General features: G+C 44.4%; 1 protein-coding gene across 10 annotated transcripts in view; it reads right to left on the reverse strand.

Moving 5' to 3' along the window:
• Positions 1 to 16081, reverse strand: part of KCNQ2 (potassium voltage-gated channel subfamily Q member 2) — a gene marked incomplete at its 3' end in the record, with an annotated part of 158990 nt that overhangs the window by 86317 nt on the left and 56592 nt on the right. For all 10 annotated transcript variants that reach the window (XR_014225882.1, XM_082271647.1, XM_082271643.1 and 7 more), the window contains exons 2-5: positions 8771 to 8861; positions 2693 to 2819; positions 814 to 989; positions 253 to 381 (exon numbers count right to left, since the gene is read on the reverse strand). Coding sequence is in view for 9 of the 10 variants with exons in the window: in XM_082271647.1 (XP_082127773.1) it covers positions 253 to 381; positions 814 to 989; positions 2693 to 2819; positions 8771 to 8861 (523 nt within the window). The remainder of the gene's footprint in view (positions 1 to 252; positions 382 to 813; positions 990 to 2692; positions 2820 to 8770; positions 8862 to 16081) is intronic.

Here is a 16081-nt window from a genome sequence, read left to right on the forward strand (position 1 = left end):
TTCACTTCCTGCCTCCGGTGTCATGGTGACACAATGGAATCCTATTTCATACAGAATGTCCTCTAATTTCTTCTGTAGCAAAAGGGGACCACTCTGGTAGTCACCCAAACAGGAAGCGAGGAGATATTTTCCCAAAGGGGGGGGGGCACAGACAGCTAAAGAAACCTGACAGAGGTCTATCCCTGCCACAGATTTGGCTGGAGTTCCACTTCTATTTTTATTTGTCTACCCCTATAATGAGGAGAAACTCACCAGGCCCCACCACAGGGCGTCTGCGTAGGTGTCAAACATGTCGCTATTCTCCTCCTTCTCTGCCAGGTAGACCAGGAAAGATGCCAGGATGAGGCAGAGGAAGCCGATATACCAGGCTGTTATCAGTTCCTGCAGGGGAATACAGAAGTCATTTACAAAGGTCAGAGTAAAAGAAGGACGTAAAGAGGACCTGTACTGTTATCAATAAACCAAAAACTGTGCATTAAAGGGGAGGGCAGAGGTTTCTCCTCTCCTCCAGCCCCTTCCTGTCTATGTGAACTCCAGTGATGGCTACATGGCATTTCTCAGGAAGGGTTACCTTGATGGTGACAAAAGTGGACCATGCCTGTGTTATGTGTGTTAAAATGGCCACCTGCAGTCCCCACTGGAAGCCCGTGAGAATGGGTGACAATTGAGGACATTGGGGAGACAGACACAGGTTCTCCTGGAATTATTTTAATGAAAACTGCAGATTTATAGAGAAGCTCACAGTGTGCAATGAAATCAGAGGAAGCCATTTCAGTCCAGGAGGTCGGGTATAATGCCCCTCTAAAAGGTTACCTTGCTGTGCGCATATACGACGGACCCCAGCAGTTTCCACGTTCCTCCTCTCCGGTCCATACGAATCATACGCAGGATCTGTAGAAACCTCAGACTTCTAAGGGCCGAAGTGGCAAACACATTGCCCTGGGATCCTGCCGACAGGACCGCTATGGAGGCGATCAACACCAAGATATCTGCAAAGAGGTAAATGTAATATTTACCATATAGTATAATAAAAAAAAAAAAATATATATATATATATATATATATATATATATATATATATATATATATATATATATATATATATATATACACACACAGGGCTTTTTTTCTCAGAGAAAAGGTGCAGGAACTCCCCTTTGTAAGTTACTTTGTGTCTCTGCCCCCTACCCACCTTCGAGCACTAACCCTTGGTTCCACCCCTACCCACCTCTGAGCACCGACACTTGGATCCACCCCCTACCCAGCTTCCAGTACAGCCCCTTTTAGAGAATATAGAGCCAAGTATAATTTTGTAGTGGAATGTATGGAATTTGGTTATTAAAACAAGAAAAGCAATAAAATTGATCCCCCACAGCCAGCAGCAATATACCCCCCCCCCCCCCCAGCAGCAATAGACCCCCAGCCGCAGCAAAAGATCTCCCAGCAGCCAGCATCAATAGACTCTCTAGCAGCCAACAACATTAGACCCCCTTCCCAAACAGTAGATCCCTTCCAGCAACAATTAACCCACAGTATCAAAAGATCCTCCACCAGCAACAATAGATTGCCATCCAAAAATAGATCCCCTCCAGCATCAATAGATCAGTAGACCCTCCAGCACCCCTTGTCATGGCATACATTCAGTGCTAGAGGTGCCGGAACTGCGTTCCCCCACGTTCCTGCTGAAAAAAAGCCCTGTATATATATATATATATATATATATATATAAACACTTTATACATTTCTTGCTGTTGGTGGTTCAACAAAGAAAAAAGGCATCTCTTTATATGTGCAGGTTCCTTGCTCATCTTAACCATAGGGACTATGAACACCTAGGATGCAGGGATGCCTTCTTTGATACTCCAACTCTGGAAATTTGAAGTGGAAGGGACCTTGATGGTCCTGGTGCAGCCTGAAGAAGTTGATCCATTTTTTTTGCAAACTTGCTTCACTCATTTGTTAAAATGACCTACACAACATATAAACCCCAGGAAAAAAAAGTGTAGCATTACAAGGGGAAATGCAGAGCTCCAAGGTCTGAACGCCTGCCATACCCTTTATGAGGGGTTCCCCCATCCCTGTGCTATGTTCCCAGGTCTGTACACCCACTGTGCCCATTTTGAGGGGGTCCCACCATCCCTGTGCTGAGTTCCAGGGTCTGTACACCTGCTGTACATATTATGAGGGATTTCCACCATCCCTCGACTGAATTCCAGGTCCTGTACACCTGCTGTGCCCATTATGAGGGGTTCCCAACATCCCTGTGCTGAGTTTCCAGGTCTGTACAACCGCTGTGCCCATTATGAGGGGTCCCCACCATCCCTGTATTTAGTTCCTGGGTTTGTACCCCTGCTGTGCCCATTAGAACGGGTTCCCACCATCCCTGTGCTGAGTAGGTATCCAAGACTTATAAGAAGCCAGGGGGTGAAGCAGCTCATCAAGCTCACTGTTCGGTTAGGGTTGAGGGGGTTAGGTTTCAGGCTATGCATTAGGGGTTTTTATTACGGGTTAGGTTAACGGTTGAGGGTTCAGGTTGGGGGAGGGGCAAGTGTTAGTACATTAGTATTAGTGTTCTTGATAGTTAGGGAAGTAGATTTTTTTTTAACCCCACAGGAAAATTTTCTGCTGCCACCCCAGCATAGGACAATGTCATTTTCTGTAAGTTAAGGACACTTAGCCTCATTTTCCTCACCGATAACGCAGAATGGTTTGCGGGCAAATTTCAACCTCCCCCTCCATCCTCGGTAGCGGCAGCAGCAGCCGGCGGCCCAGATCCGCACAAAGTACTCCACGCCAAAGACCACAATGGTGACGATTTCCTGTGGGAGGAAAGCGAGAGCGGAGGAGCGAATATAAGACAGGTTCACCTTCTAACACACAAACTAGAGAAACATAAAAAAAAAAATTGTTCAAAATTCAATAGACCCCTTTTTCTAATCACACAACCAACTTGTTTCAGGGCCACAAGCTCCCACTTCATCAGGGCTTTAAATAGCTAATATGGACTCTGCAGCACAATCTGTATTCAAATGTCTGTTAAATGTTTAGTAGAGTGAAGTTATGCCGGGAAGAGATTTCTGCCCAGGTGTAACTGCAAAGGAGAGAAGAGAAGTCATTCTTCTTCATCAGGATTAGACAGACAAAGAAAAAAAAGACATCACCAGCATGAACCGTTATGTATTGATGAAGAAGAAGAGCACCACTCACACGTTGATTGAGAGTTGTAGGTCTCCACACAGTTATGTATGCACAGAAATCTCTGCCAGACCAGTGAGCTATTAAAGCCCCGTACACACGCACAGATCGTCGTCATACAAACGTCGGCGGACGAAAGATCTGCCGATTGTATGCGTGTTAGTATGGTGCCTCCGACAGCTGTCTGCACACAATCCGCGGACAAGAGTCTTTCTTGCAAACATGAAAATTTTTGTCTGCGGACACCAGAACGGACGATTGTTCGCCTGTCAGTACAGAAATCAGCCGACAGACCGCAGATTTGCAAGACTGGGCATGCTCAGAAAATAAAAAACACAGGGAAAGTTAACCATTACATGACATCACTTCTGCAGTCAGCTGAAGTCTGCGGACAAAATTCTTGTGCTGTCCTTGTGCTGTCTTTGCACTTTTCAACAGACACCGACATCCCGGGGAGAAAAGACGAACATTTGTATGACGACGATCTGTGCGTGTGTACGGGGCTTTATGGAACCCTTCTCAGCAATAAGGTTTTAACTGATCCAGCAAACAGAGGATTTTATTAAAGTCCACCTTCACAGCTGAGTGTTATTGCACCTAGGCCTCTGGACACCAGACTGCGGGTGGCTGCTACTCAAGGACACCAGACTGCAGGTGGCTGCTACTCAAGGACACCAGACTGCAGGTGGCTGCTACTCAAGGACACCAGACTGCAGGTGGCTGCTACTCAAGGACACCAGACTGCAGGTGGCTGCTACTCAAGGACACCAGACTGCAGGTGGCTGCTACTCAAGGACACCAGACTGCAAGGGGCTGGTACTCAAGGACACCAGACTGCAGGTGGCTGCTACTCAAGGACACCAGACTGCAAGGGGCTGGTACTCAAGGACACCAGACTGCAAGGGGCTGGTACTCAAGGACACCAGACAGCAGAGGACTGGTACACAGGACACCAGATCGCAGAGGGCTGGTACTCAGGACACCAGACAGCAGAGGACTGGTACTCAGGACACCAGACAGCAGAGGACTAGTACTCAGGACACCAGACAGCAGAGGACTAGTACTCAGGACACCAGACAGCGGAGGACTGGTACCCAGGCCACCAGACTGTAGAGGACTAGTAATGATACCAGACCATAGATGACTAGTACTGAGGATACCAAACTGTAGGTGACCTGTACCCAGGCCACCAGATTGTAGGTGACTTGTATTTAGGCCACCAGACTGTAGATGACTATTTAACAGGGCAGGCACAGAACAAACAGCTACAGCATTCCAGTCTTTGTCTCACAAAGCATTGATAATTACACTGAACAAAATTATGAACGCAACACTTTTGTTTTGCCCCCATTTTTTATGAGCTGAACTCAAAGATCTAAGACTTTTTCTAAGCACACAAAAGGCCTATTTCTCTCAAAATATTGTTCACAAATCTGTCTAAATCTGTGTTAGTGAGCACTTCTCCTTTGCCGAGATAATCCATCCATCTCAGGTGTGGCATATCAAGATGCTAATTAGACAGCATGATTATTGCACAGTTGTACCTTAGGCTGGCCACAATAAAAGGCCACTCTTAAGGCCCGTACACACGGTACGAAAATCGGAAGTAAAATTTCGTTCCGACGAACGATCCGCCGATTTTCGGATTGTTAATATGGAACTTTCGACAGCCGATTACGAATTTTCGGACGCCAAAATCTGGATGTGCAGGCTATAAAATGTTTATTGTACGTCAACACAACGTCCGATTTTCGTTTAGTTAGTACAGTTTTCGTCCGAAAAAAAATCATAAGAGCAAGACTAGGCATGCTCAGAAACGAAAGAACACATACAAAGCAATCCATCCAACACATGGCATCACTTCTGGATTTGAATTCTGTCGTATGGAAATTTTTGTATGAAAATAACCTCTTCACTTTTGATATGAGTCTAGCATGCATCAAAAATCGGATGCAAAATCAGATCGATAATCTGATCGTGTGTACGAGGCTTTAGGCTCCTTTCACACGGGTTTTCCGATCCGGGCCTTTTTGCAGATGGACCGGATCGGATGCTCCATGCAGCCCTATGGACTGGCGGATGTCAGCGGAGACATCCCCACAGACACCCGCTGCTATCTGATCCGATCTGTGAAATCCGGACGGATGGAAACCCTATTTTCCATCCGTCTGGAGGATCGGATCGGATAAGACCGGATGAAGACGAACAGGCGGTCCGTTCTCATCCGATCTCCCATAGAGGAGAGCAGGGCTCTGATGGCTCCGTCTCTGCACACAGAGTGGAGACGGAGCGGTCATCTGCCTGCTCAGCGGGGATCGGCAGATCCATCCCCGCTGAGCAAAACGGACTCCGTTTGGCGCACCGCCCATGTGAAAGGAGCCTAAAATTTGCAGTTTTATCACACAGCACAATGCCACAGATGTTGCAAGTTTTGAGGGAGCGTGCAATTGGCATGCTGACTGCAGGAATGTTCACCAGAGCTGTTCCCCGTGAATTGAATGTTCATTTCTCTACCATAAGACGTCTCCAAAAGGAGTTTCAGAGAATTTGGCAATACACCCAACCAGCCTCACAACTGCAGACCACGTGTAACCACACCAGTCCAGGACCTCCACATCCAGCATCTTCACCTCCAAGATCGTCTGAGACCGGCCACCCGGACAGCTGCTGCAACAATCGGTTTGCATAACCAAAGAAATTCTGCACAAACTGTCAGAAACCGTCCCAGGGAAGCTCATCTGTATGCTCGTCGTCCTCATCTGTGTCTCGACCTGACTGCAGTTCATCGTCATAAACGACTTGAGTGGGCAAATGCGCACATTCGATGGCGTCTGGCACTTTGGAGAGGTGTTCTCTTCACGGATGAATCCCGGTTTTCACTGTACATGGCAGATGGGAGACAGCGTGTATGGCGTCGTGTGGGTGAGCGGTTTGCTGATGTCAATGTTTTGTTACTTGTGTGGCCCATGGTGGCAGTGGGGTTAATGCATGGATAGGCATTTCTTTTGGACAACGAATACAGGTGCATTTTTTTGATGGCATTTTGAAGCACAGAGATACCGTGACGAGATCCTGAGGCTCATTGTTGTGTCATTCATCCACGACCATCACCTCATGTTGCAGCATGATAATGCACGGCCTCATGCTGCAAGGATCTGTACACAATTCCTGGAAGCTGAAAACATCTCAGCTCTTGCATGGGCAGTAGGTAAGAGCTTTGAGTCAAACGTAAGTTTGACTCGAACATCGGGTGACCATTCGTGGGAAATTCGCCTGCCATAATGCAATGCTTGCGATTGGCCAAAGCATGCACCTTGACCTGAATGCTTTGGCCAATCATGGTTCAGGGGCTAAGTCCACGCCCCACACTATATAAGGCTGCTGATTACACGGTAGCCATTGCAGTGTGTTAGAGGACAAGATAGGAGTGAGATTAGGCAGGTAGTGAATGGATTGTGCGTATTATATAATAAATCAGCCAGTGTAATATTATATATATACATACACACACACACACATATATATATACAGGTCCCCCTCAAAAAATTAGCATATTGTGATAAAGTTCATTATTTTCTGTAATGTACTGATAAACATTAGACTTTCATATATTTTAGATTCATTACACACAACAGAAGTAGTGCAAGCCTTTTAGTGTTTTAATATTGATGATTTTGGCATACAGCTCATGAAAACCCAAAATTCCGATCTCAAAAAATTAGCATATCATGAAAAGGTTCTCTAAATGAGCTATTAACCTAATCATCTGAATCAACTAATTAACTCTAAACACCTGCAAAAGATTCCTGAGGCTTTTAAAAACTCCCAGCCTGGTTCATTACTCAAAACCGCAATCATGGGTAAGACTGCCGACCTGACTGCTGTCCAGAAGGCCATCATTGACACCCTCAAGCAAGAGGGTAAGACACAGAAAGACATTTCTGAGCGAATAGGCTGTTCCCAGAGTGCTGTATCAAGGCACCTCAGTGGGAAGTCTGTGGGAAGAAAAAAGTGTGGCAGAAAACGCTGCACAACGAGAAGAGGTGACCGGACCCTGAGGAAGACTGGGGAGAAGGACCGATTCCAGACCTTGGGGGACCTGCGGAAGCAGTGGAATGAGTCTGGAGTAGAAACATCTAGAGCCACCGTGTACAGGCGTGTGCAGGAAATGGGCTACAGGTGCCGCATTCCCCAAGTCAAGCCACATTTGAACCAGAAACAGCGGCAGAAGCGCCTGACCTGGGCTACAGAGAAGCAGCACTGGACTGTTGTTCAGTGGTCCAAAGTACTTTTTTCGGATGAAAGCAAATTTTGCATGTCATTCGGAAATCAAGGTGCCAGAGTCTGGAGGAAGACTGGGGAGAGGGAAATGCCAAAATGCCTGAAGTCCAGTGTCAAGTACCCACAGTCAGTGATGGTCTGGGGTGCCATGTCAGCTGCTGGTGTTGGTCCACTGTGTTTTATCAAGGGCAGGGTCAATGCAGCTAGCTATCAGGAGATTTCGAAGCACTTCATGCTTCCATCTGCTGAAAAGCTTTATGGAGATGAAGATTTCATTTTTCAGCACGACCTGGCACCTGCTCACAGTGCCAAAACCACTGGTAAATGGTTTACTGACCATGGTATTACTGTGCTCAATTGGCCTGCCAACTCTTCTGACCTGAACCCCATAGAGAATCTGTGGGATGTTGTGAAGAGAAAGTTGAGAGACGCAAGACCCAACACTCTGGATGAGCTGAAGGCCGCTATCGAAGCATCCTGGGCCTCCATAACACCTCAGCAGTGCCACAGGCTGATCGCCTCCATGCCACGCCGTATTGAAGCAGTCATTTCTGCAAAAGGATTCCCGACCAAGTATTGAGTGCATAACTGAACATAATTATTTGAAGGTTGACTTTTTTTGTATTAAAAACACTTTTTTTTTTATTGGTCGAATGAAATATGCTAATTTTTTGAGATAGGAATTTTGGTTTTTCATGAGCTGTATGCCAAAATCATCAATATTAAAACAATAAAAGGCTTGCACTACTTCAGTTGTGTGTAATGAATCTAAAATATATGAAAGTCTAATGTTTATCAGTACATTACAGAAAATAATGAACTTCATCACAATATGCTAATTTTTTTTAGAGGGATGTGTGTGTGTGTGTGTGTGTGTGTGTGTGTGTGTGTATATATATATACACACACATACACACACATATACATTATATATATATATATACACACACACACACACACACACACACACACATATATATATATATATATATATATATATATAAATAAAATAGAGTGGCCTTTTATTGTGGCCAGCCTAAGGCGCAACTGTGCAATAATCATGCTGTCTAATCACCATCTTGATATGCCACACCTGTGAGGTGGATGGATTATCTCGGCAAAGGAGAAGTACTCACTAACGCAGATTTACACAGATTTGTAAACAATATTTGAGAGAAATAGGCCTTATGTGTGCACAGAAATAAAGTCTTAGATCTTTGGGTTCAGATCATGAAAAATGGGGGCAAAAACAAAAAAGTTGCATTTAGAATTTTGTTCTGTATACTTCACATACCAGAATATAGAGCGCTCCTTCCGATTTCTCTTCATACTCCTTAATGGTGGAGAACACAGAGAGGACCAGACAGGAGAAGACAAGCAGGAACCTGGAATAAAAATAAGATATATGACTTTAGTGCCATTCATTAAATTATGTGTGTGGGCAAAGCAACAGCTGTATTCCAAGAAGATATAAATACAATTCTGTAATTGTTAAAACAACATTAAAAGGGTTTTTTTTTCCATTTAAGAAGTGCAAGTACCTCAATGTGACCTGGAATCATTCTCTTGTAGTCCCTGTACAGCAGAGCTCAGACTTGGAGAAGGGGAAGCAGTACAAGGAGCCAATTAGTAACACTACAGTACTCAAGAGATAAAAAGTGATGTGCTGACAGTAGTAGAGAGCAGAATGACAAAGGGATGAGCTCATTAACTTGCGGTGTCTTCCTTCACTGCCCAGTCACAGGGTCAGGGAGGGACATACTGGATCCCTTTATAAAATGACAGAAATTCACACAGCCATAATCAATAATCCAAAGAATCCAAAGTAATGGGCCTAATATGTGTATTTCTAATGATCACCAGCTCCATCTAGTGGCCACAATAAATGTATTTTTTTCCTGAAATACCTCAATGAGGCAAATATTGCATTATGGGCACCAGATGAATGATCACAGATATAAACATATTAGACAAATTATGGGGATATTTTGAGGCATTTGCAAAGGTTTAATAAATAGACTCCTTCGTGTTCCTTAACCGCAGCAGAGAAAAATCAGGAGTCTTGCCTGGTAAGACTGGACTATGTTGTGTGGCAGGGCTATGGATATCTCAGGACTGGATAGACAAGATGTATAGCTCTTGGCAAATAGAGTTGGGCAAGCAGTTCGGGCCGAACATTGCCTGTTCACTCATTCAGCGAACACCTGAATTTGCGGGGTGCTGGATGGGATTTTTGCCCACGAGCGCCCCACAATGCACTGCGAGCTGCACAGTGCATTTTAGGCCCTGATTGGGCACAGCTTTGCCCAATTAGGGCACATTGAATAGCTGGCTGTTAAGGAGCAGCGCCAGGAAGCTGGCCAGGGCATCCTTAATGACGGATGAGTCATCAGCTGTCAACAGGCTTCCTGCTGACAGCTGAACGAAAAGAAAAAAAAAAAAACATTGCTGACAATAGAAAAACGAAAAAAAAAAAAAAAAAAAAAAAAAGGCCAGTTGGGTCTAGTATGGATTATAAAAAAGGAATTTCACGGCAAAATGTAAATCAAAAACATGTGGGGTCCCCCCGCCCGCACAGACCCCTACAACCACAGGGGCCCTTCCCCCTATCAACATGGGGACAAGGTATATAGCATAGCATTGAGGGCACGTGGCCTGGTATGGTTTAGGAAGGGAGGGGGTGCTCGCCCCCCCCCTTTCCTGACCTGCCAGGCTGCATGCTCCGGATAAGGGTCTGGTATGGGTTTTGTTGAGGGGGGGGGGGGGGTCTGGAAGCGTACGCCGCCGTTTCTTTTTTTTAATTGGCCGCATTTTAAATGTATGTTTTTTTTTCTTTAAAGAAGTCAGTTTTGCTGCAGCAGGTTCTATACATGGTACACACGTGCCATTTGACAGGCAGACTAAGGGGACCCCCCCCCAGGCACTACATTTAACCACTTCCCGTCCACGCTATAGTCAAAAGATGGAAGACGGCTACAGCGCAGACCTTAATTGCCAGGAGGGCGTCCATGTAGGCCCCTTTACATGTGATCAGCTGTTAGCCAATGATCATGTGATGTAAACAGCAGCTGGAAATCATTTTTTTTTTCTCCTCACGCTGATCGCCGGCTGCTGTTAGAGGGACATCTGTCCCGAAGAGGAGAAGATAGTCTGTGCCCCGGTGCCACCTACCAGTGCCCACCAGCACCACCTTCCAATGCAGGTCAGTACCACCTGTCAGTGCCACCTATCAGTGCCCACCAGTGCCACCTATCAGTGCCACCCATTAGTGCTGCCTGTTCAGTGCCGCCTATCAGTGCCACATACCAGTACCCATCAGTGCCACCTATTAGTGCCCATTTTTTTCCAACATATTCGGTCTTATTTGTTCAGCAAAAAAAAAAAAAACCCAATAGTGATTAAATACCACCAAAAGAAAGCGCAACATCACTGAAAGCGGAGAATTGGCCTGGGCAGGAAGGGGGTTTAAGTGCCCGGTAGGCAAGTGGTTAAAGGAATTTCATTGTTATTGTTTCATTTTAAGCATCATTAAAATCACGGCTCCTGTAAAAACTTTTTAAAAAAAAAAAAGTTTGCATTGATACATGTCCCCCAGGGCAGTACCCGCCCCACATCCTTTTCCATGGCCAATAACTTGCATATAAGCCTTCAAAATTTAGACTTTTGATTTTTCAGCTTCGGGTCCCATAGACTTTAATAGGGTTGGTGGCTCGGGTCTGAACATTAAACATGTTCGGGAGTTCTGGTGCGAACGGAACAGGGGGGGTGTTTGGCCAAACTCTACCCGCTACCTAAAAATGCAAATTGCCTGGCTGCTATGGTACACCACTGACTGAATGCAAACCATTAGGAGCTACGGACCACCTAAAATGCAAATTGTCCAACTGCTATACTAAACCACTGACTCCAAGCAAATAGGTTATTAAGTCAGAAGTTCCAGTATGGAGACTTGCTCCGGGTCAGGGAGCCGCAGGATCAGCATGACAGCCAGTCTTCTATCAGTTTCCGGGGAGGTCAGCAATGGCAGGATCTGGGTTCTCCTTTGAACATAAGTCTAGATGAGGCCCATTGGGATACAGAATACATTTTCTAGTCTTGAGTCACTGCAAACGTGAACATATAGAGCCATCCATGAACAAAGCCCCATCCCTCGCCCATCGCTCACTCCATGCGCTCCCACAATACATGAACAGTAAACGTTGCTTGGCCTCCTACATGACAGACGAGGCTCTGACACCTCCAAGACTTATAGGCTGAGGAAGCTGATAATTGCAGAGAAGGTCTGACAGACAGGATCCCATGAGATAAGCACTATAGGATTGGGGGGGGGGGGGGGATTAGTCTCTGGGCACCCAGAGGATCTCAAATTTAACAAAGTGCTGCACTCCAGTCAATAAAGTCACTTCAGCGTTTTCTCCCAGTCTTTCCACCATCAGCACCTTTTTTTAAAGGGAGACTCCACCTTAAATCCTGCGGATGCGGATTTACAGCTCATAGGAAATAGACATTCTCACCACAAAGGTCAATATCTTCTTCCCCCATCACATCAAATATTGTTTTCACCTTTTTTCATCTTTCTTCCTATATCGGTGCTGCTGATCTCCTGCAGCCACTATCTGTCTACATGTACATTATTGCTCTGGACTGGTGACAATGGCGGACCATGCCTGCACACGGCCGCTTGTAATCTCCAGGTGCTTATGTGACAGGGTCACAATGTAGGAGCACAAGTGGGAGACAGTGGTCACCCTTTAACAGGAAGGAAGTCCTTCAAGGCAGGATCAGCACTCAAAGCTGCAAAAATTGAATTTGAAATTGCCTAAGCCTTGGTTCCCACTGATGTGATTGGTCATGCGATTTGACAATTCAAAATTGCATGACAAGTCGCACCCTATTGCCGGCGACGAAAGCGCTCAAATCGTTGCGACTTTGAAATAGGTTCCTGCAATACATTTTTGGGATTTCATTGAGACTTTTCATAATTTTCTGTTAAATGAAGTCGCAAACCACAATGAACTCACAGGTACAAATGGCACTGATCTCCAGGTTTGAAATCGCACTGAAGTAGCATGATTTCAAAGCGGCACAGGTGTGAACCACGGCTTAAAGCGGTAGTATACAGTAATCCCCCGCTCCATCGCGGTTCAGTTTTTGCGGTCCCGGTAATTCGCGTTTTTTTTGTAATGTTATTTTACTATATAAATCATTAAAAATGAAATATTTTTGTGTTTTCCATAGCTCTTGCTCTGTCTCTAAGTATCTTTTATGTGTTTAAATGAGTTTCTATTGTTTTAAAAGTGTGTTTAAAGACCTTAAAATGCTTTTACACGTACAGTGACAGTAAAAAAACATGCCTACAATGCATTTTAATAGGGTTTTTCTATTTCGCGGAATTTCACTTTTCGCGGCTGGGTCCGGAACGTAACCCCCGCAATGGAGGGGGGTTTACTGTACTCCGCTTTTTAATTTTTACCTACAGGTAAGCCCAGAGATGTATAGTAACTAAGTAGAACTATTTCACTACTGTACTTAAGTACTGAAAGGCGGTATCTGTACTTTCCTAGAGTAGAATTTTTTTCTCCTACTTCCACTTTTACTTCACTACATTTTTTCAATGATTTCAATACTTCTACTCCGATATTTTTTTTTTGTGCTGCATAGTTACTCGTTACAATTATAAAAATTACCACTGCCAGAACAGTAGATGGCAGGTTTCATGAAGCTCAAAACATGTGTATTATCAGCGCATAGGAAAATAAAAGCTACTGTATGTATAAATAAAAGCTGCATTTGAAATAATAAAAAACAATATGACGTTCAAACTTTTGACTTCTTTCTTTAACCACTTAAGCCCCGGAAGATTTTACCCCCATTCCGACCAGGGGGTATTTTGCGATTCGGCACTGCGTGACTTTAACGGAGAATTGCGCGCTGTACCTAAACGAATTTGGCGTCCTTTTTTTCCCACAAACAGAGCTTTCTTTTGGCGGTATTTGATCACCTGTGCGATTTTTTGATCACGCGCTATAAACAAAAAAAGAGCATCCATTTTGCAAAAATAACAATATTTTTCCCTTTTTTTTATATGAAATTCCCCCCAAAAAAAATGTAAAAATCAAAATTTTTTAAAATTTTCGGCCAATTTGTTTTATGCTACCTATGTTTGGTAAAAAAAAAAATCGCAAAAAGCGTATTTTGATTGGTTTGCGCAAAAGTTATTGCGTTTACTAACTAAGGGAAAGATTTTTGTCATTTTTGTTGTTTTTTTTTTTAACGCGTAATGGCGGCGATCTGCGATTTTTTTTGCGGTACTGCGACATTGCGGCGGACAGATCGGACCCTTGACTGACATTTTTGACACTTTTGGGGTTACCAGTGACATTTCTACAGTAATCAGTGCTATACATATGCACTGTTACTGTAAAAATACACTGGTAGTGAAGGGGTTAACTTTATTTGAGAGGGAGGGGCTGTGTGTGTCCCTAGGGGCGTGATTCTAACTGTGATTGGCTGGGGCTTCAGCTGTATGCAGAGTGATCAACGGATCTACATAGTAGATCCAGATGATCAGCTCTCATACAGCGAGGAGAATGACAGGCAGCTTGTTTACACAAGCTGCCTGACTTTCTCCCTCTCCCCCGCCGATCGCAGAGTGGCCGCCGGTCACACGCGCGGGGGGGGTCCGTGACCACTCGGGAGCGGGAGCGCGCCTCCGGGGGCGCGCGCTCGCTCCCTAGACCCTCACAAGCTAGTGACGTAGCCCTACGTCACTTTGCCTGTGAGGGGCTGACCGCCGACGTAGATAGTCGTGCGGCGGTCGGCAAGTGGTTAATAACTACATAACACAGTACTTGTACTTTTACTTTCAGTACTTGAGTAGCAAAATTTAAAAAAAAAAACTACTTGCAATACTTAAGTACAAAAAATGTTGAATACTTTAGTACTTCTACTCAAGTCACTTTTTGATCGAGCACTTCCACTTCTACTCAAGTCACTTTTTGATCGAGCACTTGTACTTTTACTCAAGTATGGGTTTCGAGTACTTTATACAACTCTGGGTAAGCCTATAATAAGGCTTACCTGTAGGTAAAATTAATATCTCATAAACCTGCACGGTTTAGGAGATATTCGCCCTGCATGCAGCCACTGACACCAGCGGTGCATGCACTCTGAAGGTCCAGCGTATCTTCAGAGCTCCTTGCCGGCAAGTGAACTCCCGTGTGCATGCGCGGGAGTGACGTCATCGCGGCTCCGGCCACTCACAGTGCCGGAGCCGCCAAAACCGGAAGAGATGCCGAGGTAGATGTCAGCTCCCTCAGCGGTGTCCGGGGCGACCGTGTGGGGGCTTCGTTCTAAGGTTAAGTATTTCATAACGAGCCAGTATGCGATGCATATTAGCACATGATGCCTTTGTCCTGCAGGGTTTTTTTTTTATTTTTACACAGCGGATACAACCACTTTAAAGCTGAAGTTTAATTTGTTTTCATTTTGCCTTCCCCGGATGCTCTGTTCCCTTATGCTAAGGCAGCCTTTTTCAACCAGGGTGCCCTAAGGTTTCCTTAGGGGTTTTTCGTGAGTTGTCATCCATTTTTCGTCCGATCCGTTTTTTTGACAGATGAAAAATAGGGCATTCATCCATTCAAAAAAACGGACATTGACGGAAGCGGGTGAAAAGGGATGTTAAGGGATGATCATCCGTTGTCATCCGTTTTTACATAGAGATACATTGATGTCCGTTTTTCATCCGTCAATGGATGGATGAAAAAAGGACAAACGGACCGTATGTGTGAAAGGGGCCTAAATCAGATTTTTTATTTATTTTTTTAATCAAAATTTATTTTATTTTTTTTTTTAAACAATTTTTTATTGGGTTTTATACAAGATAACAAACAAGTAAGGTAAAGCGTTTGAAATACAAATCAAATTTATTTTAATAAAATGCTTTTGGAGTAAACATCTATCTAAATATTTTTCTATTTAAGATACATTAGTAATTTAGTTTATTGCAGCATGAAATGGAGCTTAGTTGCATGAGGCTTTATATTCTGCAATATGTCCCATTTTTGGAAACGCATTTAATGAATCCAAGCTCTGCAAGCTGAGATAACATGCACTGCATTGCTGCATTCACACAATTTCACACTAACTACAAGCAAGAGTGAGTCCTTACATTTAAAAAGAGCACCTGTCATTTCAGAACCATCATGGCAGCAACTGTTCGCAGGAATCCACGTCCCTCACCTTGAATGTGAATGGAATGAAAGTGAATGGCACTCTGCGGGATAGAGCTGACAGTTGTTCTTTAATAATTATGGATTTAAATTGACTTGATTTAAATTAAATTCACCCTGGTGTCCTAACAATCAATGACCCTCCCCTGCCCCTCTCTGCGAGCACTGGGGTCCCTCTCATTAGCTGAGTGATGGGGAAAAACTGAGGGAGAAAAGAAACATTGGAATACTAGTCAGTCCCAGTGTGCAAAAGTGTATAGGGTTTGGAAGAATAAATCACCTTTAACGTTGGGTGTCTTATGTGTTGTGGATGTTGATGTATTACCGTATTTTTCGCCGTATAAGACGCACTTTTTCTTCCCCAAAACTGGGGG

This window comes from Pelophylax lessonae (genome assembly GCF_965119305.1).
Source record: "Pelophylax lessonae genome assembly, chromosome: 11".
In the NCBI taxonomy this organism is placed as follows: Eukaryota; Metazoa; Chordata; class Amphibia; order Anura; family Ranidae; genus Pelophylax; species Pelophylax lessonae.